This window comes from Phascolarctos cinereus, unplaced genomic scaffold (genome assembly GCF_003287225.1).
Source record: "Phascolarctos cinereus isolate Bilbo 61053 unplaced genomic scaffold, phaCin_HiC Scaffold_5;HRSCAF=322, whole genome shotgun sequence".
Classification (NCBI taxonomy): domain Eukaryota; kingdom Metazoa; phylum Chordata; class Mammalia; order Diprotodontia; family Phascolarctidae; genus Phascolarctos; species Phascolarctos cinereus.
Window position 1 is genome coordinate 28,897,783 of NW_027555958.1, and position 24,064 is coordinate 28,921,846.

At 42.9% G+C, this 24,064-nt stretch overlaps 1 protein-coding gene across 5 annotated transcripts in view; it reads left to right on the top strand.

Moving 5' to 3' along the window:
- The first annotated feature begins 16,397 nt into the window (after nt 1-16,397).
- The window catches only part of ALDH3A2 (aldehyde dehydrogenase 3 family member A2), a 50,569-nt gene continuing 42,902 nt past the window's right edge, over nt 16,398-24,064 (top strand). For 2 of the 5 annotated variants that reach the window (XR_002328281.2, XM_021006931.2), the window contains exons 1-3: nt 20,286-20,536; nt 21,464-21,695; nt 23,287-23,372. Coding sequence is in view for 4 of the 5 variants with exons in the window: in XM_021006931.2 (XP_020862590.1) it covers nt 20,384-20,536; nt 21,464-21,695; nt 23,287-23,372 (471 nt within the window). In the remaining variant the exon portion in view is untranslated. Of the gene's footprint in view, nt 16,416-20,157; nt 20,537-20,705; nt 20,934-21,463; nt 21,696-23,286; nt 23,373-24,064 lie in introns of those variants that run through there. The other 3 variants (XM_021006930.2, XM_021006934.2, XM_021006932.2) reach the window with 3 other exon arrangements.

Sequence of the window (24,064 nt, forward strand, 5' to 3'; positions counted from 1 at the left end):
AAACAAAATATGTCAGTTTAGTTCTTAACGGTGATTCTCCTCTCACACGTAGCACTGTCATTGGGGCTGATAGCATATGTCTTCTTTCAAAGCCTCTTTTATTTGACATGCATCCTAAAGACAAGCTGGGACCAAGCTGCACAGAGGCTTGGAAAGTGAGTCACTTCATTTCCAGCACAGACTGTGCTTTGTACAGCATAATTTGCAGCCATGTTGGAGCAAAAGTTAAAATATCTGCTGGATAATACCATGATCAGGATCAACGGTCCTAAAGTTACAAAAGCTTACATCGTTAGAGTACAGTTTCAGACTTAAGATGTGACGTTTTCTTTCAATATTCATGACATTACATCCAATGTTATGTGGGTGTAAGGCAGAGCATTTTACAAGTTTCTAACAGCTGAGCTAAAGAAATTATGCTTAGAACGTAGCTTGTGGCCTCTGGTAATATTGTGTCCCAGGTCCAGAAAAACAATGCTTGTAAAATCCATTCATGATGATAATTGAAATTCATGGCCTTAGAAATCCTTTGGCCAGTCTCCTTCATCCATCATCTGACCTCCACTGCAAACATTTTGTTTAGCCTTTACCATGACAAAGTAGATAATGTGTGTAAAGAGTTATATAGACGGCTTCTCTTGTGGTTGAGAGTGATGATGGTGGTGATCAGTGTGCCTAGGCCAAACCTGTGTATAAACAAATATCCTGACATCCTCTCTGTCATTACAAGTGTATCTGGTCTAAAATCAGAAGGCCTCATGGAACTGATTTTGCCTGATGCCATTAGATCTGAAGAGTCAGACTGCTCAGCTCATGATGCTGGAAGAAATGTCCCAGTGTTCCATTTCAATGGTTGGGGAGCTTTTGACTGTGAAACGGTTGGCTTGCCATCATGGGATAACTTTTGTAGTTGCCTTTGGTACCTTGATAGCAAGAATTGTAATAAGACGGTCAGCAGGTAATGGCTGAACAGAATGTTGACCACTAACCTGCATTCTAGCACTGAGGAAATGAGGTTTATAGGGAGCTAGCTACCCCCATGGTTCAGACAGTGACTCCAGTCTGTGGAGATTGAAGTTAAATCCTCGGCTTGGAGTTTCTCTTTGTTCTACACACCAGCTATGGTGTCTGATTTAGGATCAGGAAAGGAGCTGGAAGATAAAAGTAATTTGGGTTTTTTTCCTCCTTCTTTTTTCCTCCCTTCTCCTCCCCTCTCCTCTTCCTCCTCTTCCTCCTCTTCTCTTCTTCTTTCTCCTCCTACTTCTTTTTATCCACTTACTCTTGCTCCTCATGTTAACTCAGTATCATGGTTTTCAAATACGTGAATAGAATTTGTCCTTCTTGTAGCTGTTCTTTTTTTTTTTTATCACATCCCAAACTTCTTCTCTTTTTCCTTTTTTTTATCACATCCCAAACTTCTCTTTTTCTAAAAAGAAGATCAATTTGTTTTCTTGAAAAAATAGGAATTATTTTCCCAGTACCTTGTTATTCATCAGTTTCAATGTCTGATCTTGGTCTGTGACCAGTGAATGTACTGAGTGCCCATTACATTCCAGGCACCATTCATTGTATGTTGCCACATCATCCTTTTTCAGATAAATTCCATGAAATTTAATCTGCATTATATCATTTTCTGGATTGTTAATGAACAGCAATGGTGGCTTTTTTCTTTTTTTTTTTAATAATGACTTTTTCCTTTTTGGGACTTAAATCCCAACTTCTTAGTGTGACAGCTTTCACATTAGTTAGAAAATTCTTCTTGAGCTGTACATACTTTGCATTTGTACAGCATCTTATTTTTTATGTGCTTTGGATATCCATCATCTCACTGGGATAAGTAGGGTAGAGATTATTCTCATTCTATAGATGAGGAAACCCTGACCCAAGGAACATAGCTGACTTGTTCAAAGACACAGAGCTATCGGTGGCAAAGATGGGCCTAGGACCCAAGGGTTTTTTTTAAATTAAATTAAATTTCTTTCTAATAACAAAATCTATTTTCTCTTCTTTCTGCTTTTCTCCCTAACCCTGGACATTGACAGAAAATGAAAGAAACTCTTGTATCAAATATGGATAGTCCAGCAAAACTAATTCCTTATTGTCCAAGTCCAAAAAACATACCTCTCAATCTACCCCCTACTCAATCTATCAACTCTCTCTCATGAGATGGGTGTGGCATGCTTTATCATTGGTCCTCTGGAATTATGGTGGGTCATTGTATTGATCAGACTTACTAAGTCTTTCAGAATTGATGATCTTTGCAATATTGTTGATATCACATACCTCGTCTTCCTGACTCTGCACACTTTACTTTGTATCAGTTCATATAGGTCTTTCCAGGATTCTCTGAACCCATCCCTTTCATAATTTCTTATAGCACAATAGTATTCCATCACATTCATAGACTATAACTTATTTGGCCATTCCCCACTGGATGGGCATCCCCTCAGTTTCCAGCCCTTTGCTCCCCCAAAAGAGCTATTATAAGTAGTTTTGTGCATAGAGGTAATTTTCAGTTAGGTCTCGGTGTTCTTTCCACCATGCTAGACCTGCCTCTAGAGTTATTTACCAGTGAAATGTTCTCTGAAATAATATTTTCCTTGACAACCATGTTGGTCAGTTTTGAGAAGGCTGTTAGCCTTAGCACTCCTTGGCTGTCTGGGGGATGGCCATAAATGTCAAACTGGAAGAGATGACAAATTAAAAGGGGAGTGAATAGACTATGGTGCCCTCCAGTAGCACTGGCTTCTGCCATCAGAAGCTGGGTGACCTTGGCTTTTCTGAGCCTCTGCTGCCTCAATAGGGAACAATCATACTGTCCTATGGGGAGATCATGCTGGTCCAGCCTACTTCATGGGGTGGTTGTTAGGATCAAATGAAATCATGAATGTGAAATTACTTTGAAAAGTATTAAGTCCCTATATTAAAATGAGGAGTTTTTTTATATCAGTAGTGCAATATCAAAGGGTATTTAGCCCAAATACTAGCACTAGAAGGGAGGAGGAAAAGGAGAAGGTAAAGGAGGAAGAGGAAGAAAAAGAGAAAGAAGGAGAGGAATGAGGAGCAAGAGTAAGTGGGGAAAAAGAAGTAGGAGGAGAAAGAAGGAGAGAGGAGGAGGAAGAGGAGAAAGAAGAGGAGAGAGGAGGAGAAGGGAGGACAGAAGGAGGAGGAGGTAAAACTGCCTGGAATGGTTTCATTGCTGGATAAAAAATGCGGGGAAGTAACTTGGGTTTCTTCAGGTATTGAGGCCACAAGTGATTTTGCATGTGGATCCCTCAAGAAGTTGAAAGTGAAATGATGTATGGTGTTTGCCAGGCTTGGTTGAGATTTTTCACGTGTTGGCAAATGGTGAGTTTGGGGCCATGGGAAAGCTTGGGGCCAAGCTCTCCAAACCTAAGTTTTCTCAGTCAGTCAGCAACTGTGGAGGGCCGGCCTTAAGAGTCTGATATGGGTTTAAGATCCAGGACAGAGTTTGACTTTTGCCCAGGCTTAAACCCAAAGGGCTCAATCAGTTAAGAAGCAGGGCTCTCCAAATTTCCCCCTGCTAGGAGGCTCCTGAGACATTCCTTCTCACTCTTTGAACCTTAGATTTACATATTCATTCCTCTATACTGGCGCCAGGAAAAAGCCTTGGAATTTACAACCCTATCTAGGTACTCTGATAACAAGGAAATGTATGTTGTCACATCCTTAGCAGACATTTTGGGGAGTGTCTCATGGGGAGGCCTCTTTGAAGTTAGGATAGATTTTCTCTATATATCCTGTACCCTTAGATGAATAAACTGAGTCAGTCTTTACTGCTCCGCCTGGCCCACGTCTCACGTTTATTTTGCGCCTTTCCATTTGGTGTACTATCTGGTTGCAGGCAATAAACAATCACTCTCGAGGGCTGTGCTAAGCCCCGGGAATACAAAGACAAAAATAAAAGTCTCTGCCTTCAATGAGCTTACATTGTAACAGGGAAAACAGCATGTATAAATATAGCTACAGTGTGTACGGGATAAAAACAAAGTAGACATGAGGTGATTTGAGATGAGGCAGGCCAGAAAGGAATGGCACAAGCAGCTGGAGGGAATAGGAGAGGCTTGTAGAAGGCAGCACATGTGATGAGTCTGGGAATCAGAGGGGCAGCATTCCAGGAATGGAGGGTAGGAGAACCAGCCAGGGCAAAAGTCTGGAAATGGGAGACGGAGTATCATGTGTGAAGAAAGTAGGGAAATGTGGCAGGATCCCAGGGTGTGCGGAGGGAATAAGGTGTAAGAAGGCTGGAAAGGGAGCAAGGGGCCAGTGCATGTGCATGCATATCAAAGGATTCTATTTTTTCCCTAGAGTCATGGGGAACCCCTGTGGTTTATTATAGAATTGGATTTCAAGCTCGAAGGGACCTTAGGGGTCAAGTCTAACCCTTTCCTTTCCTAGAGGAGGAAATCATGGCACAGAGAGCGAGTGACTGGTCTAGGTTCATACACTAGTAAATGATTGAAGAAGGATTTACACTCAGGTCTTCCCAGCTCCAACTCCAGTGCTCTGTCTACCATGCTGCCCAATGGCCCCTTAAGGAGGGGGGTTCCAAGGGCAGAGCTGTGCTTTAGGAAAATCATTTTAGCATCTCTGGAGGATTGGATTAGGGAAGAGAGAAACTTGACTCATTTGTAAAGTGAGAATAATACTTAGACTACTTTCAGATTATTGTGAGCACTCCGTAATGTGTAAAGCGTCATATAAATGTGAGTGAGGATTGATCATGGTGACAAAGAAAGTGTGTGAGGAAGATGGTGTGGCTGCTTTGTGGATTTCAGATATGAATTTCTAAAAGCTGCTGCTACTTCAGTCTGCTCTTGGCTAGGTGCACTGGGCAGGATTTGAGTGGGTAAAGAGAAGCCAACTTCCTTGTAACAGAAGAAGATAGATCCTTCTACCCACCTGGAAAGGATTCTTTGTGGGTTTAGCTGGGTCCCTAGAATTATACTAATGCTCATAAAAAGAGGTGGTTGCTTTTTCCTATCTGGTTTTGTTTTGGAGTTTGTTTGGTTTTGGGGTTTTTTTTTTTGATGCTTCATACATTTAATTTTTTCCAAGTTATTTATTGCCAACCCTCTTGAAGAATGTTGAAAATAAAATAAATGTGGTAGATTATATGACTACCTCCATCAGCAGAACCTTATGTTAGCTCTCTCCCAATAACCCTTTCTAGCCAAAACTCTCTGAATCATTTAAGGCACTTTATGTATTTTTAGGGGCAGCCGGGTTACACAGTAAATAGAGTGCCTGGCCTGAAGTCAGGAAGACGATGGGCAAGTCACTTCACTCTGTTTGCCTCAGTTCCTGATCTGTCAAATGAACTGGAGAAGCAAATAGCAGACCACTCCAGTATCTCTGCCAAGAAAACCCCAAATTGGGTCACAAAGAGTTGAACATGACTGAAAAATGATTGAACAACAACAAAATGTATTTTTAATATTGGCTAATCATACTTAGTATATTTAGGTAGAAACAAAGATCTTCTCAAAGCCAGGGTATGAGTGATGGTCTTTCCAAGAGATGGAAGGTTAAAGAAGAAGGAAAAGGGCAGCTTCTTGGAGAGAAATTATGGCTGAGCCTATGGAGGGGGCTTGGAGGAAGGAATGGTGTGAGGCGGCAGTGATAGTGGGATGGGATGGAGGGAATGTTATTAAATCCCAGGTTTTGGGTCCCACTGACCCTTCTGACTGAGATAAGATGCTCAGCCAGAACTTCGTGAACTGAAGGGTGGTGAGGAGCACACACACCCACATTTTAAGATCTATTGGGGCTCAACGGGTCCTGGAGGACAGCCCTTTTCTCTGAAGGTTCCTTGACTAGCAGTGAATATTCTGATTTTTAGAATAAAAGCTAAAATCCTCCATCATTACTCATATTTTTAAAATGCCATTCTTTGTCTTGATTCAAGGCCTGGTGGCTTGGAAAGACAGCCTGATCTACACTCATGCAAGGTGTGTGATCCAGAACAGTTGGTCAGTGCTCAGTGTCTTTGTGGAGAGAGCAGCAAAAGGGTGCCCCTCTTGGCAAACCACCTCCAGGCTGTACCCTTTGGTTAGCCAAAGAGTGTCTCTGAAGATTCCTAAGGACAACCGACAGTGTCCAGCTCCAACAGGTTAACATGCAGAGCCTTCATCTAGAGCAAGACCAGATATCCTTGAGTCTGAAGCACGGCCACTGTGGGGCTCTCCTCTCAGTGGGACAGGGGCTGCTGTAATGAGAGGAGCCCATCTGACGAGGGTGTTTGGGATACTTCTGTCAGGCTTGTCATACCAAGTACAAGAGTTGGAATGAGGATGAGAGTTGGGAGACCACTAAGCTTGGAGGGTCAGCTGTATGCCTCCTTCCCCCATTCAAGTTCAGCTAACTTGTGTGCCATTCTGGAAGGGTTTTGCCTCTACTCTGAGTCTCAGCACCTGCCCCTGCCCCTAATGCCCTGAAAGCCTGAAAGCATGTTTGGTAAACAATGGATTGCACTCACTGAGTTTCCCCCTTAAGCTCCTTTTCAGAGACAAAATCTGGTGCAGATGCCTCTTCTTTCCCAGAGATTGGTCTTCTGCCCTTGGGGGAGAGAGATCAAATTGTGCCATGTGTCAGGAGCCCCCCAAGATGTATTGGAGGGTTCCCACTTGATAGAATGTTGGCTCCCTGGGGGAAAGGAGGCCATAAGGAGAGGATAGGCTGATGGAAGCCAGATTCTGCCTTCTGTGTTAGAGCTGCCAGGGATAGGACAAGTAGGAGAAAATATGAAGAGACCAGCCATTAGTTAATTAACAAGAATTTGTTAAGTATCTGCCCTATGCCAGGCATCATGCCAAATAAGGGGATACAAGGGGCACACATTTTATCAAGGGAGGCATGTACACACATATGTACATCCAGAAAAAATCCAAGGTCATTTGGGGAGGAAGGGTAGCAGCAGCAGTAGAGATCAAGGACGACATCATGTAGAAGGTAGCAGCAAGGGGGCCTCAGAGGGCATAGAGCACTGGACCTGGAGTCAGGAAGACCCAAGTTCAAATCCATCTGCAGACTCTCACCAGCTGTGCAACCCTGGGCAAATCACTTAGCCTCTCTTGGCCTCAGTTTCTCATCTGTAAAATGGTAATAATAATGGCACTCATCTCTCAGGGTTGTTGTGGAGACCAAATGAGATATTTGTAAACCACCTGGCACATAGGAAGCACTATATAAATGTTAGTTATTATTATTATTATTATTATTATTATTATTATTATTATTATTATCGTTATTAGAAAGTGGCACTTAATTCTGCACTGAGTCTTCAGGGAAGTCAGAAATTATAACAGGTGGGTAAGAGAAGGGGATGCATCCCAGGCATGTGTATGTGCGTGTGTGTGTGTGTGTGTATGTGTGTGTGTGAGGGGGGGGTTTACAGGGCAAAGCACAGAATAAGAGATGAAGTATCATGTAAGCCAGTGGCATCAACAGGGTCACTAAATAGCACATAAAGATCCCTTCTGGCACATATTGACTTAGAAAGCCATAGAGTAACATCATCTATATTCTATTGTATTTTTATTTATTTTGTTAAATATTTCCCAATTACACTTGTTTTTAGCAGAATGAGCTCCACCAAGCATTTGGGCAGTTGAAATTCCCAGGCACAGTCACATCATTCTCTATACCAGCTTTGCGATCCACTTTCCAAACTCATTATTCACTTCTATTCTTTTGGTCTGGTGGGCTACCATACGTGCCTATCTCAAATACACTTGTTTTTGACTCCATTGCTCTCCACTCAAATGTTCTCCATTAGGCTTCTCATATGGTTCCTGGTTTCCTCAAGTGAAGAGCTTATTAATATATAATGTTAATCTGCCAAGCTTTTTATCTAATTGGTTCGTTTCTTTTGATGAAGGTATATTCATCCTTAATTATAATTCAATCATGAGTCACAGCCTACCCAGTCTCTTTAATTGAGGTACAATTTTCTATTAAAATCTCTAGGTCACCTTTTTATTACCCATAAACTGTGCATTTCTTCAGACATCTAAAGATCAATGGACTTTTATTAATTCCTCCCTTCTGGAATAGTGGCTTCTTAGAATCACTTGGTATGTGAATTATACCTGCTACTTTCTGTGGTACCTGGCTAGGTGTAAGATAGACAGATAGATAGATAGATAGATAGATAGATAGATAGATAGATAGATAGATAGATAGATAGAAAGACAGAGAGAGAGAGAGAGAGAGAGAGAGAGAGAGAGAGAGAGAGAGAGAGAGAGAGAGAGAGATTGGGGCAATCTTCTTCCTCCTCCATTTTTAATAAACAGTCTTCATGGTTTGTTTTGCAAGTTTTTAGGCAAATGCTTTTTTGCTGGCTCTTATCAAATACACTCCATTTCTAACCAAACTGCCATTGTTCCTATAATTTAAGTTGTGGTCCAGAAATCTAACTCCCATTTTCAGGCACCATCTCCTTAACCTGTTTTTACTTTATTAATTTTATTTCTCTTGTGAATTGGTACCATTTCAGTTGATAGCACATGAAAAGACTGCTTATATTATTATGGTCTTAAGTTCCTATCCAGAATTTCATACTCCATAAGCAGTGCTTTCCAAGTTTTTCTAGTGGTATTAATTATCCTTGCATAAATCACCAGAAATGAATATTGGTCATCAATTTTGCTAGATCTCAGGAGACTATCACACTGCATCCCCCTCCCCCAATAAACATGCTGGAAAAATTGCCTGCTTCTCTGTGGTTTATTCTGGATCATTAAATGGTCAGCTCATATCCCTTTTCATGGAGTTGCCCAAAACCATAGCTTGTCTTTTAACTAGTACTGGATGGTTTCCCTCCTGGTGGCACTATGAATCCCCTTCTTCATTCCTCAAAGCACAGGAAACTGCTTTTTCCCCCAGAGAATCCAGTTCCATCCTCTATGGGACAGCCTCACACCTGTTACATCTTTCCAAAGTCCTTCTTCCCATTCTTTTCTACGCCATGTTTCCCCCCTCCCATCCCTCCCACCTCTCCCTTTTTAGATTCTTTTTCTTCTTTTCTTTCCTTTTGCAATGTTTCTTTTATTCTTTTTTTTGCACTTAATAGTTTTTTAATTTTTTTCTAATTACGTGTAAAGATAGTTTTCAACATTCATTTTTGTAAGATTTTAAGTTCCAATTTTTTCTCCCTCCATCTCGTCCCTCCCCCCTCCCTAAGAGAGCAAGCAATCTGATATAGGTTATACATGTACAATCATGTTAAATATATTTCCACATTAGTCATGCTGTGAAAGAAGAATCAGAACAAAAGGGAAAAACCATGAGAAAGAAAAAACAAAAACAAAAGTGAAAATAGTCTGCTTCGATCTGCATTCAGACTCCATAGTTCTTTCTCTGTATGTGGACAGCATTTTCCATCAACAAAAGGGAAAAACCATGAGAAAGAAAAAACAAAAACAAAAGTGAAAATAGTCTGCTTCGATCTGCATTCAGACTCCATAGTTCTTTCTCTGTATGTGGACAGCATTTTCCATCATGAGTCTGTTTGAATTGTCTTAGATCACTGTATTGCGGAGAAGAGCTAAGTCAATCATAGTTGATCATTGCACAATGTTGTTCTTACTGCATACAATGTTCTCCTGGTTCTGCTCACTGCACTCATGTAAGTTTTTCCAGGTTTTTGTGAAGTCTGCCTGCTCATTGCTTCTTATACTACAATAGTATGTTATTGCATTCATATTCCACAAGCTGTTCAGTCATTCCCCAATTGATGGGCATTCCCTCAATTTCCAATTCTTTGCCACCACAAAAAGAGCTGCTATCAATATTTTTGCACTTTTCCCTTTTTCATGATCTCTTTGAGATGCAGATCTAGTAATGATATTACTGGATCAAAGGGCACACACAGTTTTATAGCCTGTTGGACACAGTTCCAAATTGCTCTCCAGAATGGTGGGATCAGTTCACAACTCCACCAATAGTGCATTAGTGTCCCAGTTTTTCCACATCCTCTCCAACATTTATCATTTTCCTTTTCTGTCATATTAACCAATCTGTTAGGGGTAAAGTGGTACCTCAGAGTTGTTTTAATTTGCATTTCTCTAATCAATAGTGATTTAAAGCATTTTTTTTTCATATGACTATAGGTAGCTTTAATTTCTTCATCTGATATTCATACCCTGTTTCTATCCTTTGACCGTTTATCATTTGAGGAATGACTTGTATTCTTATAAGCCGGACTCAGTTCTGTATGTATTTGAGAAGTGAGGTCTTTGTCAGAAACACTGGCTGTAAACAATGGTTTCCCAGCTTTCTGCACTCCTTCTAATCTCGGTTGCATTGGTTTTGTTTGTGCAAAACCTTTTTAATTTAATGTCATTAAAAATTTTCATTTTGCATTTCCTAATGCTCTCTATCTCTTGTTTGGTCACAAAGTCTTCCCTTCTATTTCTTTTGTTCTTTCAGGAAACACTTTATTCTTTCTGTGGTTTTTTTGGTTGGTTTTTTTTTTTTTTGGCAATTGGGGTTAAGTGATTTGCCCAGGGCCACACAGCTAGCAAGTGTCAAGTGTTTGGTTTGAGGCTGGATTTGAACTCAGGTCCTCCTGACTTCAGGGCCAGTGCTCTATCTACTGAGCCACTTAGCTGTCCCACTTTATTCTTTCTGACAACATTCTTTCTAGATATCCCATAGGGATCTCAAACTCCTAATGTCCCAAAGACAACTCATGATCTTTCCCCTAAATCCCTACCTTCTTGCTAACTTCCCTTTTTCTGTTGAGAGGTCACCCAGGTTCACAAGCTTGGAGTCCTCTGCTCTCTTCCCTCTCTCCATAACCTTTCAGTTGCCAGGGCCCCACTAAGACCTTTTCAATGGCCATACCCTTGGTCTGGCCCTTGCTGCCTCTTGCCTGTATATTACAATAGCTTCCTTGTATCCTCTCCTCTTTAGTTCCTCCTCTATACAGATTTTCCTAAAGGTCTAAATGAAGCTATTCCCTCTTCTCTTGCTTTGTAGGCTCCAGCCACTTCAGCAGGCCCAGCCAAACCAGCTTCCTTGCTGATTCTCATGTATTTCTGTTATTTATATATGTATATGTGCACACATATACACACACACACACACACACACACACACACACACACACTTTACCCATTCCTTCTTCCAATGTGAGACCTTTGCACAGGCTGTCTCCCAGACCTTGAAATGCACTGTATGCCCACCTTTCACATTATCTAATCCCATGCTTCTGTCCAACTTAGCTCAAGGGTCATTTTCTATAGCAAGTCTATCCTGATCTTCTGGTTGCTAATAGCCTCTTCTCTCTCCACTGAAATTATTTAATAAAGATTTGGATTTAATTTGTACATACTTGTACCTCCACTCCCTTAGAAGGTAATATCCTTGAGGGGCTGGACTCCTTCATTTTTTATTTTGCTTTGTACCCTTACTCCCTTAGAAGGTAAGGTCTTTGAGGGGACAGACTCTTTCATTTTTGATTTTGTATCCCTAGCACCTACCCCAGGCTTTGGTACTTAGTAGGCTCTTAATAAATTCTTGCTGAACTTGAAGAACAGAGAGGCCTTCCTCCAGCCCCTGCACTTCAGTTAAGAGGAAGGCAGATCTACTTGTGCTCACATAGCTTTGCCTCGGTAGTGGTGGGAACACATTACGGCACATTCTCCAGGTCACTGGGAAGTTCCTCTTGCCCAGTATATTTGCTAGAACGGATATGCTCAGTTCTGTGTTACTTTTGCTGGGGGCATTTATAGCTCTGTGGTTATCTTTTCCCTGCCTTTTCCCTGTGACTCTTTGCTGGGTTTTAAGGTCCTTGTGGAGATAATATGCCCATATCAAACTTTTCTTACTTTTTTGATGAGATTTTCTCTGCCTTATTCCACTGCTTGAAGCTATTTGCCCATTCACTCAGTTAGCTGGGTTGGCTATCCATTTTCTTCCACAGCAATCCAAAATCCTATTATAAAAACCCTAAAGCAATCAGAAACTGCCTTCAGCCATAGTTGAAGAAAGTCTTATGTTGAAATCTAGCTTCCAGCTTCTTCTTATCTCTTCCTTTCTTCTCCCTCCACAGAGCTGTTCAGACTTCTGACCCTCGCAGAGCCTTATTCCACATCACCTCCTTTCTCTCTTGGTATATGTCTCAAGCTGCTGCTTGTCCTGAGTTTTAGGGTTTCTTTGTCAGGAGTTTGGAATGCTCTGGACTAAGAGTGGAAGGAAAGACTCCATCTCCATTTCTCACCATAACTGTGGCATTGGGTTCTAAAGGTGAGCAAAGGATAACAGTTCTGCAAAGAATAGTAGGTTAGGAAGTCACCAGAATATTGGTCTCTGTTTTGAAGTCTGGCTGGGCTGTTGCCTTTGTAACAGATGGAGGAGTTACATGCAGATAGAGATGGAAGGAATTTTTATCAAAGAAGTGTGGCAGATTGTGAAGTGTTCTGAGTAGGATCTGACAAGTGGAAATGAGGTCAGCTGTATGTGGAGTTTGAGTTCAAGGTAGGACGTTTTTGGAGTGGACTTTGAATGAGAGCCAGTGTGGATGAGTGTGGAAGCTGAGGGTTCAAGCCCCAGAGGAAAGGACACGTGGGAATGACCCAAACAGGGAAGGAAAGGTAAAGTCAGAGGTCTGGGGCCTATTGGATCCAAGAGCCTTGCCTCGGAATGCCTTTCCCTGAAATGGGTATCATGGTGTTTCTGCCCAGGGTAAGGTTTGTGACCTGGCTACAAACTCCCCTGATTCCTTCCCAGCCTCTCCCCATCTAGCATATGCCAGCATGAAATCAATAGTGGCAAAATGTTGAAAGAGAAGAGTTTTCCTGACTCAATTTTTATGAATTGCATATAGCTGAGCATACCTCCAGGTTTCCATTTTGGAAGCCTACCTCAGAACAGGGAGTGAGACATGAATAGAACCAGATGTGCCTTTTTTAAGAAAGGAAATTTTATTGGTGTCTTTTATTCTTGTTCATGATTTCTGGATTTGTGCTATGTACCCCCACCCCCAAGCCCTAGGATTAAACCCTCCCTTGTAGTAAGAAATATAATTAAGACAGCTGATACAGTGACTGTATCTGACATCATATATGCCATATTCTGCTTTTCTACTGAGAAGAGGGAGGTATATATTTCATTACTCATTTTGTTTTCTTTTAGCTGTTTTTAAAAAAAATTTGAATCGTTGTAGTCATGTCCGTTGTTCTTATGGTTCTGCTTATTTCATTCTGTATCAGTTCATATGAATTTTCCTATGTTTCTTTTCTCCACATTTGCCAATGGCATCATATATTCAACGACATTCAGAGAATCTCAGAATTTGAGAGTCAGCAGGGACTTTAGAAACCCTCAGGTCCAACCTAAATACAAAAGGATCCCCTACCATAACATCCCCTCTAAGTGGTTCTCCAGCCTCTTCAGGACAGCCTTTAAGGAGGGAGAATCCATCACTTCTCGAGGCCTCCCATTCCACTGACAGACAGTTCTAATTCTTGGGAAGGTTTTCCTGGTATCAAGCCTCCACTTGCCTCACCACAACTTCCAGAATCAATTGGAAATGTGAAGCAAATGTCAAACCCAGCAATACAGCTCCTAGAGGCTTATAAAAGATGTTATCTTTAAAGGAAAAGGGCTGAAGGTCCTTTTCTCCTTCATATGCAGTGTGTCCACGCTTTGCCAAGGTTCTAGTTTTCTAGAATGTAGCCTCAACTGGTTGAACTTTAACCAGCTGCTTTTTTAATTCTAGGGTGTGGCCTCCTACTTAGGATATATGGGAAGTACTTTAGGTTACTAGGGTGAAGGCAAAAGGTGAAATTAATCTGGGTCAAGTTCATTCACATGCTGGAAAAATTATATTTGCTCAACTCGTCTGGGAAAGGAATGAGACAAGAGTGTTTTGGGTTTGTTCTGTTTTTTAGAAAGAGGTATTTTTTTGAACATTTTATTTTTTCTAATTACATGTAAAAACAATTTTTAACATATGCTTTTTAAAATTTTGAGTTCTAAATTCTCTCCCTTTATCCCCTCTCCCCTAATTGATATAAATTATACATGTGCAGTTGTGCAAAACATGTTTCCATATATTATTCATGTTTCAAAAGAAAGTGGACAAAACCCACCGAGAAAAATTAAGTAAAAAAGTATGCCCTGATCTGCATTCAGACTTCATCGGCTCTTTTTCCGGAGGTGGATAGCATTTTTTGTCATAGATCCTTTGGAATTGTCTTAGATCATTGTATTGCTGAGAATAGCTAAATCATTCATAGTATGATTCACATACAATATTGCTGTTACTGTATACAATGTTCTCCTGGTTCTGAAGAGCCCTTTGTTGACATTTTTCTTCATCTGGAGCCAATTTGAATTCTAGCTGGAGCCAATCCACTCATCCATACTTGCAGCACCTATCCTGAGGCACAATATGAATGTTTGATAACTCTTCATGTCTTAGCTTACGTAAATCATTGAACACGGATTTGTCAAGCATCTTCTGTGTAAAAGGTGCTGGGGAGAGAAGTACAAAGAATGAAACAATTCCTACACTTGAGAAACCTGTTGGAAGGTCCCAGGCCTGTTGTCACCCAGTACCTCTGAGTAACAGAATTGAGCAAGAACTGAGCATATCATTTCCACCTTATTCCACAAGATGGCGCCCAAAGCCCACTTACTTGAAGTCTTTGTTCTTTTCTCCCCCTCCTCCTGCTGCTAAATGTAGTCACTTATGTGTGAGATTCTTTTCATTAAGCTCTTCCTCAGCCACCATAACATTTAAGAAAATATACAGTACTTAGTAAATATTTTTGTTGCTTTAATCCCAGATGAAGGTGAATCTTATTTAAATATTTGCTTCATTTGGCCCCATAGGACAGAATAGCTGCCGGGGAGTGTTAGGAGGAACCTTTTTTTTTTTTGGCTGGGCAATGGGGTTAAGTGACTTGCCCAGGGGCACACAGCTAGTAAGTGTTATGTGTCTGAGGCCGGATTTGAACTCAGGTCCTCCTGAATTCAGGGCAGGTATTCTATCCACTGTGCCACCTAGTCGCCCCTTTAGGAGGAACTTCTAAACTGGTAGAGTTGTCCAAAAATGGAATGGGCCACCTTGAAAGGTGGTGAGTTTGGGGACAGCTAGGTGGTACAGTGGGTAGAGCACCGGCCCTGGAGTCAGGAGGACCTGAGTTCAAATCCAGCCTGATTCCATCGTGGCATTTACACACATTCTTCCTGGCATCCAAACTTTGCATATACATATTCCCTCTGCATTAGAATGTAAGCTCCTTGAAAGCAGGAGCCACATTGTACATTCCTCATCTCCCCAATCTTGTCATTGCACACTGCTAGATCTAGAAAGACTTGGGAGCACAGAATTTAAGAATGAAAGTATCTTGGCAGATTTTGCCTTAATCCTTGTAGACTGGAGTTATCCAGGACTTCTCTCTAGCCCAGATAATCCAGGACTGATTTTCTGGTTCAAGATTATCTTTAGACACTTGAGATCCAGATCCCTAACTCTCAAGGATATCCTGTGTTCATCTCAAACCGCTCCTCTGAACTCCAAATATTTTTTGGATCACTCATTTGTCACTTTTATACTACCTTATATATTGTTACTTTTTTCACGTTTGTGTTCTGTCTCTCCAAATAAGCCATAAGGTCTTAGAGGCGGAGATCTCACCCAAAATGTCTTTAGATCCATAGTACATAGCTCAGTACCCTGCACACAGGATCATAAGAACAGAGATTTAGGGATGGAAGGAGGACCATCTTGCCCAACCTCCTCATTTTCCAGAAAGGAAACCTAGGGCTCCCTGGGGAACTAAGGGACCTACAAAGAGTAAGCATCCTAAGGATCCATTAATAGGATCCATTAATCCTAAATGGAGATTTGGGCCTACATGACTTTATAGAACCAGGAATCTCTTCAGGGCACCACGCTGCCACCTTATAGGAGGGACTCAATGATTATGGTGATGACAAGATAGATGGAGGTTGTTTGTGCTGACACACGATGGAGGGCTGGATTGGAGATATTTATCAGATTGCAGTCAATGAAACATCAGAAAGCATGATCACAAATAACTACAGTTATTTGTGCTCTAGAATGAGAGCTAGGAGAAAGAAGAAATAGGAAGGGCCAAAGAGCTGAATGAGGCTGGAGTTTGGAGTACAACCTTGCCACGTGGTAGGTTCAGTGAATGTTTGCTGATCTGATATTATGGAGAAGTAAACAGGAGAAGAGGGAGTGAATTGGCACGCAGAGATGAAAAGATGCTACCATTTTATCTGAATAATACTGTACAAAGGTCTTGGGCTTGGGTCCAACTTTCCTGGGAGGGCCTTTATATTAGTGCTAAGCAGAAGAGCTTCATTTTGTTTGTGTTAATTACTGTCGACTTGACCGGGAAATTCTGTTGAAGGTAATTTCTTTTTCTGATTCTTTTCTAAGACTCGCTATTGTTGTAAGTCCTTTAAATGGCTTCACCAACGTTACCTTAAAAGCAGTCGCTGTAGGTGAAGTCATAGTCTCCTGGCTAAAATGATTCTTCTTGAACCAAAAGGGCATGAAGCAGGAGGAGGTTTTCCCAGTTATGTTCCAACAAGTCCCACCATCTCCACAATCTTAAACTTCTGTAATAAGGGAAATGTTGGACCCTTTGCTATCATTATGCTAGCTCTCTTGTTATTTGGCGGTAAAAGTAATGCAATAAATTATATAACAGCTGTGTTTCTGGAATTCAGGGCTGCCCTTAGATTTTTTTTTTCCCTGTATGGAGTCCTAAAAAAATAGTCAAATCAAAAATTGCTCTCTTTTTCCTGGCTTTCTCTGCAGTTTCCTAATACCTAAAATCTTTCCTAATGATCAGTGAGTTTTAAGTGTGAGTATCCCAATCAGTGAGTTGATCCACAAATTTGGGGAAAAAAAGATAGTAGTGGGTTGGGAATAAGAGAACCAAGGTCCAAATATGACCTGACACTTAATCTGTGCTGAGGCAACTCACTTCATTTCTTCAGGCCTCAGTTTCTTCATTTGTAAAATGAGTTAGACTTAATGGTGTCTGAAGACCCTCCCAGCTCTAAACCTGTGATCTTGTAATCAATTCCAAGTCTATGTCACTGAAAACAAATGTGGTTGTTTTCACCCTTTTGTCTCCTGGCTAGAAAAGGCATTGTGGGAAAGGAGGTAACAAGGTGCTGTGGCTAGAACTCCAGCTTTGGAGTCCAGGCCCACTAATTACTACCTATGAGACACTGGTGAAGCCATTTCATCCTTTGAGGCCTCAGTTTTCTTATGTATAAAATGAAAGGGTTGACTAGGTGAGCTTTGACATTCCTCCTGCTCCAAATTTATGATCTTAGGATCTATGTAAATGTGTCCTAGCATGAAGGAGTTTGGCATTCATTCATTCAATGAACATTTATTAAGCCTCTACTGTGTGTCAGAATATGTGCTGGGCTCTGGGGATACCAAAAAAGGCAAAAGACAGTCCCTGCCCTCAAGGAGCTTATAATCTAATGGAAGAGACAACATGAAAACAAATATATACAAAGCAAGCTGTATACAGGATAAATAGGAAATAGTTAACAGAGGGAAAGCACTAGAATTAAGAGGGGTTAGAGAAGGCTTACTGTAGAAAGTAGGGTTTTAGTTGGGACTTAAAGCTGGGGAGGTCAATAAGTATGGTACTTACCTTGACTTTCGGAGGGAAAAACAAAATGACCAGTTAGTAAATCTGGACAGATGAAGTGAAATTTGGAGATGCTATCAAGTTACTTATGGGAAAAGAACACAGGGGAAGTAGCCAGACCATATATCCTACGTGGTAAAGTTACCCAAAGGGAACATCGGGGAGAGAACAAAAGTGGTGAATATCGGGGAGAAAGCCATCCCTCCACGTCCTTCAAATTCCAGTTGGATTGCATGTGGAGGAGGTTGCACGTTCCTACCATTCTGTCTTCCTCCAGGCTACCCGCCCCCCACTCATGTCTGGAATGCACTTCCTCCTCAGCCCTGCCCCCTCAGAGGGCTGATCTCCCTTAAGGTCCAGCTCCAGTGGAAAAATGGCCAGGAGCCTTCCCACCACCCTCACCATTCCTCTGGCCATTGTGAGGGTTCTTTCCCTTCATTTACATGGCACATCCTCCGGTAAAATGTCAGCTTCTTGATCCCAGGGGCTGGCTGGTACAGTGGAAAGAATTTGGATGCAAATTCTGCCTCCAATGCTGGCCACCTGTGTTGCCCTGAGCAAGCCACTGAGCCTTTCTAGGTCACAAGTTCCGCCTCTGTAAAATGAGGGGGCTGGACCAGACTGCCCTGGAGGTTCCTTCTCGACCCAAGACTTCCTCTTTTGTCTTTGTATTCCCAGGACCTCTGTGGTCAGTTCCCTGAACACAGAAACGGAACATAAATTGCACACCTACTAACACACACTTACTAAGCAGAGTTGGTGTTTAGTAGGTCTGTGCTAAACCGAAATAGGTTTTGTGGCTCTCTGGAGACTGAAATTTGGCCTGTTCTCTAAGCCTCAGCAAACATGTCTCATTTTGGTAAATCCCACTCGGTATCCAGAATTCCTCAATGGTGAGTATTATGAGGGAGCCCTGAGCCAGGAGTGGTGAACCTCAGTCAGATCTAGCTGAGGTGCTGATTGCCCTAAAGGGAAATGTAAGCAGAGTGTCTCCTGGGTCTAGTTACATTGTTTACTACCAAGGTCTCCTTTTTACTTCTCATTTGCAGAATACTTTGTCACGGTATGAATACATGCCAGTATCTTTCCTGCGTGCAAACCAGCTTAGTAGATCTCAATACCAATTTGGCATTTCTTCTGACATAGAACTCAGTCCCCTTCCTTCCTTTTCAAAAAACATTAGCAGCTATGTCACACCCTTAAGACAGGGACTTTCCAGCCTACAGTTGACTAAGATCACTTTGCTGGGCCTGTTTGCTCCTTCTCTGAGAAGTAGGGGTTTAGACTAGATTATCTCAAATTCCCTTCAAAACAATTTGGCAGGCATTTATGAAAGTGCTTACTCTGTGCGAGACGTTCCAAGCACTGGAGACCACAGACAAAAATGAAACATTCCCTGCCTGATTACATTCCAGTGGGAAAAAACATGTCCCCAGGTAACTGGGAGAATCAGGAAAAGCCCTTGTAGGAGGGGCACCTTGTAAGAGGATGAGCCTGGAAGGAACATAGCTGTTCCAAGGGGCAGAGGTGAAGAGGGAAAGGATTTCTGGCCTATTGGAGGGGGCCTTGTTAAGGGACTGAGGCAGGAGATGGAATATTATGTATGGGAAACAGCAAGTCATGTAGTTTGGCTGGAGTGGAGCCAGGGGAAGCAAATGGTGATGTTGAATGAAAGGTTGGGATCAGACTGTGAAGGGCTGCTGTTAGTAGTTGATATTACGGTCAGATGTGTGGGTGGCCGTTCTTTCAGAGGATGGCTGTGTGCAGGAGGGCTTGAATGGGCAAAGACCAGATACAGAGGCTGCAGTAAAGCCGGAGTCCTGGAGAGGGGCGAGCCCCTGGAGGCAGAAAGCCGGGTGTATAACTGATGGCCAAGTGGAGAGTTCAGAAGATCGTGCTTTAGGGGGCAGAAAGATAAGGAGTTCGATTTGGGACTTAGGGTGGTAGATCTAGAGCCAGAAGGACCTTCTTGGCCAATGTTAATCATTTAAGATCAGTTGAGCCCCAATAAGGGCCAAAAACCTGAATTAATCTTTCCTCTCTGAGTTAACTAAAAATACCCCTTCCTGTGCCAGCAACCACAGGACCAGATGGAACTGACCAGCATTCTTCCTGTTTGTGATCACTAAGGACAGGATACCTGGGACCAGACACTCTTGAACAGTGGGACTTTTCTTATCTTTGTATCCTATGGACATACGTTATGTAGGGGAAACACAGATATCCCGGATCTATAATTTCAATTGACACTCCCGAGAGGGAGAGCCGGGAGGGGAAGGAGGGGGCCTGGACTGAGCCTCTGGTGACGTCAGAGCCCCACTCCCCCGCCTCCGTCCCTGGACACTGCAGGCGAGTCGCAGAGGGCGTGGGCGTGGGGCGGGGCGAGGCGCGGAGCACGTGGCCTTCCCAAGCCAATAGGAAGGCGAGCTGGGGGCCCGTCCCTCGGGCTTGGGCTCCGGGCCTGACGGTAACTGACGCCCAGGAGCCGCGGAGCCCGCCCTTCCCTCGCACCTGCGGCCCCGGGCCCCGCCCCCCCAGGGTCGCCCGCCGAGTTTGCGGCAGAACGTAGGGCTAGAAGGGGAAGGGGGCCGGAGAGGACCCGCCCCGGCCAGGAGCGCCCCCGCCCCTGGCCCGGCCTCGGCCCTGACGCCCTCGCCGGGCGCCCGCTGTCCGGCTCTGGTCTTGTGCAGGGCGGTGCCATGGAGCAGCTGGTGTTGCGGGCCCGGGCGGCCTTCCAGACCGGCCGCTCGAGGCCTCTGTCGTTCCGCCTGCAGCAGCTGCGGGCCCTGCAGAGGATGGTGCAGGAATGCCAGAAGGAGATCCTGGGGGCGCTGGCCCAGGACCTGCACAAGGTGCGCGAGGGAAGGGGCGCGGGGCGCTAGATAATCCCTCCCCCATCCCCGCCCCCTCCCTCTCCCCCCTGCCCCCCGTCCCCGCCCCCGGCTCTGCGGTGCACTGATTTCCGGCTCGGCTCCGCGCCCCCTGCCGCAGCTGTGAACCTTCCCAGACAGTCAGTGGCTCACTTCATCTCGGGGAAGGGAGGGAGGAAATCTGTCCTGCGATAAAACGGGGTGGAGGGGTGCCAAGGACAAAACTGTGACACTCCCTCCCCCCCCCCGCCGGGGGCTGCCCTGCCACCACTTCTACCTTGGGAGACCAGGCTAGGGAGAGTTGTCCTGTGGCGTACTGGAGAAAGAGCTGGCCAGGAAGACCTGAGTTCAAGTCTCACCTCCCGAGCATCCTGGCCAGGTGACCCAGAGCAAGGAGCAGCTCTAGAAGACTAAAGCTGTAGAGGGAATTCCCTAATCAGCCCTTATCCCCATTGAGGATTTCTTTAAGACGGGTCGAGGTCCACAAAGAATCTGTCTTGGACCCAATTACCCTTTAGTAGATGGAGAGAAAAAAGAGGTATGAAAAAAAATTATCCAGCAGATTACGAGCAAGTGAAGAAACAGTGCCCAGGTACATGTAAAAGTTCAAAGGGCACTCAGCTCCGTATTTCAGAAGGCCTTTTGTCCCAGTTAACTTTTTGGCTGGTTTATGTAAGTGATTAGTGTGAGTAGGAGAGATTGGAGAGATTTCAAGGTTAGATGAATTGCCTGAGCTCTAATGGAATTTAGCAGGGGTTTACAGAACAATAAGAAAGGGGCTGAGGTAACTCCATTAATCTGTATCGTGGGATTAATTGTCAAACAGGTATATTTCCTGTCCGAGACTTAAAGCTGCTCTTATATCCGCTCTGCCACTTAAAGATTAACTATGATTCTATTTTGTGATAGAGTGAATTCAATGCATTTAGTCAAGAAGTTGTAAGTATTCTTGGGGAACTTGACCATGTACTGGAGAAACTTCCAGAGTGGGTTGCCCCAGAGCCAGCTAAGAAGAATCTCCTGACAATGATGGATGAGGCCTATGTCCACTCAGAGCCTCTTGGAGTGATCTTGATTATTGGGGCTTGGAACTACCCATTTGTCCTAAATATCCAGCCATTAATAGGAGCCATCGCAGCAGGTATGGTGTCTAATTTACCTTTAATACTTATTCTCTCAAATTAATTTGCAGATTAAAGGTAGAAGTTATTGAATCATTCTCAGTGAAGTTGGGTTAAATAATTTCTTTCCAGTGATGGTCGTTCATGTTTGCCAGCCACTTAGTTAAACATTGTTTAATCATGATACAAACTTTAATTAGGCATAGTGACTTTCTTAGAAAGGGCTTGGGGAATCCATGCACTTATTCAGACCTGTGGGATTTGTAAAGGCCTTGAAGGTCAATCCACAGATTAGGAGTCAGCGGAACAGGATTGTAGCCAGCTGGCTAGAATCTGAGGCCTGGAGCAAGTCAGTTCTATTCTCTTTGGTATACTAGTTATCGAATTAGACATTGTATCATGCTGTGCTGATTGATCAGGGCCAAGAACTTTATACTTCATTTACATGGTGTCTTAACAATCTACCCATTTAGTGTCAGCCAAACCTATCTGTCTATTTGGTGTTGCTTGAAAATTCCAGGGCAATACAGGAAAATAGAAGGGCAAGGGGATAAGAGAAGAGGGGAGATAGAAGGGAGGGCAGATTAGGGGAGGGGAATATTCAGAATGCAGTTGTCTTGGGGTGGGGGGAGGGGGGAGATGGGGAGAAAATTTGGAACTCAAAATCTTGTGGAAGTGAATGTTGAAAACTAAAAATAAATTAATTAATAAAAAGAAAGATTTAAAAAAAAGAAAAGAAAATTCCAGGGTAAGGGGGAAAGTTCAAGATCATGGAGAATAGCTTCAGAAAATGAGATTAGGCAACAGATGTTCACTAACATCCCTTCTGTCTGTGACAGGCTGAATCTACAAAGAGGGTTAATTGGGAATGTATTAGAACGTGTTCCCAGTGAGCGTTAAAAAATGATGAAAGGGCAGCTAGGTGGAGCAGTGGATAGAGCACTGGCCCTGAAATCAGGAGGACTTGAGTTCAAATTTGACCTCAGACCAAACACTTGACACTTACTAGCTGTGTGACCCTGGGCAAGTCACTTAACCCCAATTGCCTAAAAGGAAAAAAAATATTTTTAAATTAAAAAGAAAATGATGAAGAGGCTCGAGGAGCAGAAACAAGTTACCTGTCTCTGAAGTGTTCATTACTGCACCTGAGACCTCTCTGCAGCCATGTTAGAAATATTATCTATACAGTCAGATTAAGCAGACAGAAAAACTGAACTAGGATTAGTGAACCCACAGCTGAAGAAAAGCATAGGAAGCTGGTTATTCTGCAGAGAGTAGTCAGAATGTGTCCTGGAGAATTAGAGCTTTTCCCAGAGAGGTGCTGGGGAGAAGGAACTAGAACATTTCCTTCTTAATTCCTCCTTTCCATTCCTCCCACCTCTGGAACCCCTAACCAAGTCTGTAGCTACCCAGCAATCCGAGGTTGGGAGGGGTCAAGAAAGTAGAAAGTCATCAAAGCTCTCTTAAGATTTTGTGCCGTTTCAGAAAGTGAGTTAGTGAGTGGAATAAGTTACCAAAAAGACAGTTGGAATGCCTGTGCCTCCCAGTTCAACATTGGACTGATAGCTGTTGAAGTTACTCATTCATTCATCCACGCTTTGTATTGTCCAGGAAATGCTGTCATAGTCAAGCCATCAGAATTAAGTGAAAAGACAGCCACCCTTTTGGCCAAGATCCTCCCTCAGTATTTAGACAAGGTAAGTATTTCTTCCTTGTTTTTGTTTTTTAACACAGATTTAATAATGTTTATTTTGAATTTTATTAATGCTTTAAGAAAATTATTATCATCTCATCAAAACCCTCCCTCTCTTGCCTCGTAACAAATAAATAGAGTTAAGCAAAATTAATCAGTGCATTGTTAGGCCTGGCCAATCTCTTCTTCATTCAGTGCCTGAGGTAGGATGCTCACTTCCCTTCGAGCCCACTGAAATCACAGTTGGTCCCCAGGTCTGGTGATCAGCCATCAGTGTTCTGGAATCTTTCATGTTTCTCTTAATGCTGTTGTGGTCTCCATGTAAATTGTTCTTCTGGTTCTGTGTACTTTCCTCTGTATCACATCAACACATATTTACTCATTCAATTTGTATACAGTGCCAGAAATCAATTTGAAACTCCCTTAAGCCTCAGCATGCATTTAAACAGAGAAACTGCCTACAACTGGACAAGAGCCAGGGCTGCTGAGGGGCACAGCTTCCAAGCTGAGCAGTCTAAAAAAAGAGTACACCTTTTCTTTCTATAAAGCTCCTTGATGTTCATGATTTGAAAATGCTATTGCAACATTTTGTCATTATTCCTTTAGAATGTATTGTTCCATCAACAGCAAACACCTTTTAAGCACTGAAAAGAATAATCCCTGTCCTTAAGGAGTTGTCATTCTAGTAAGAGAGGT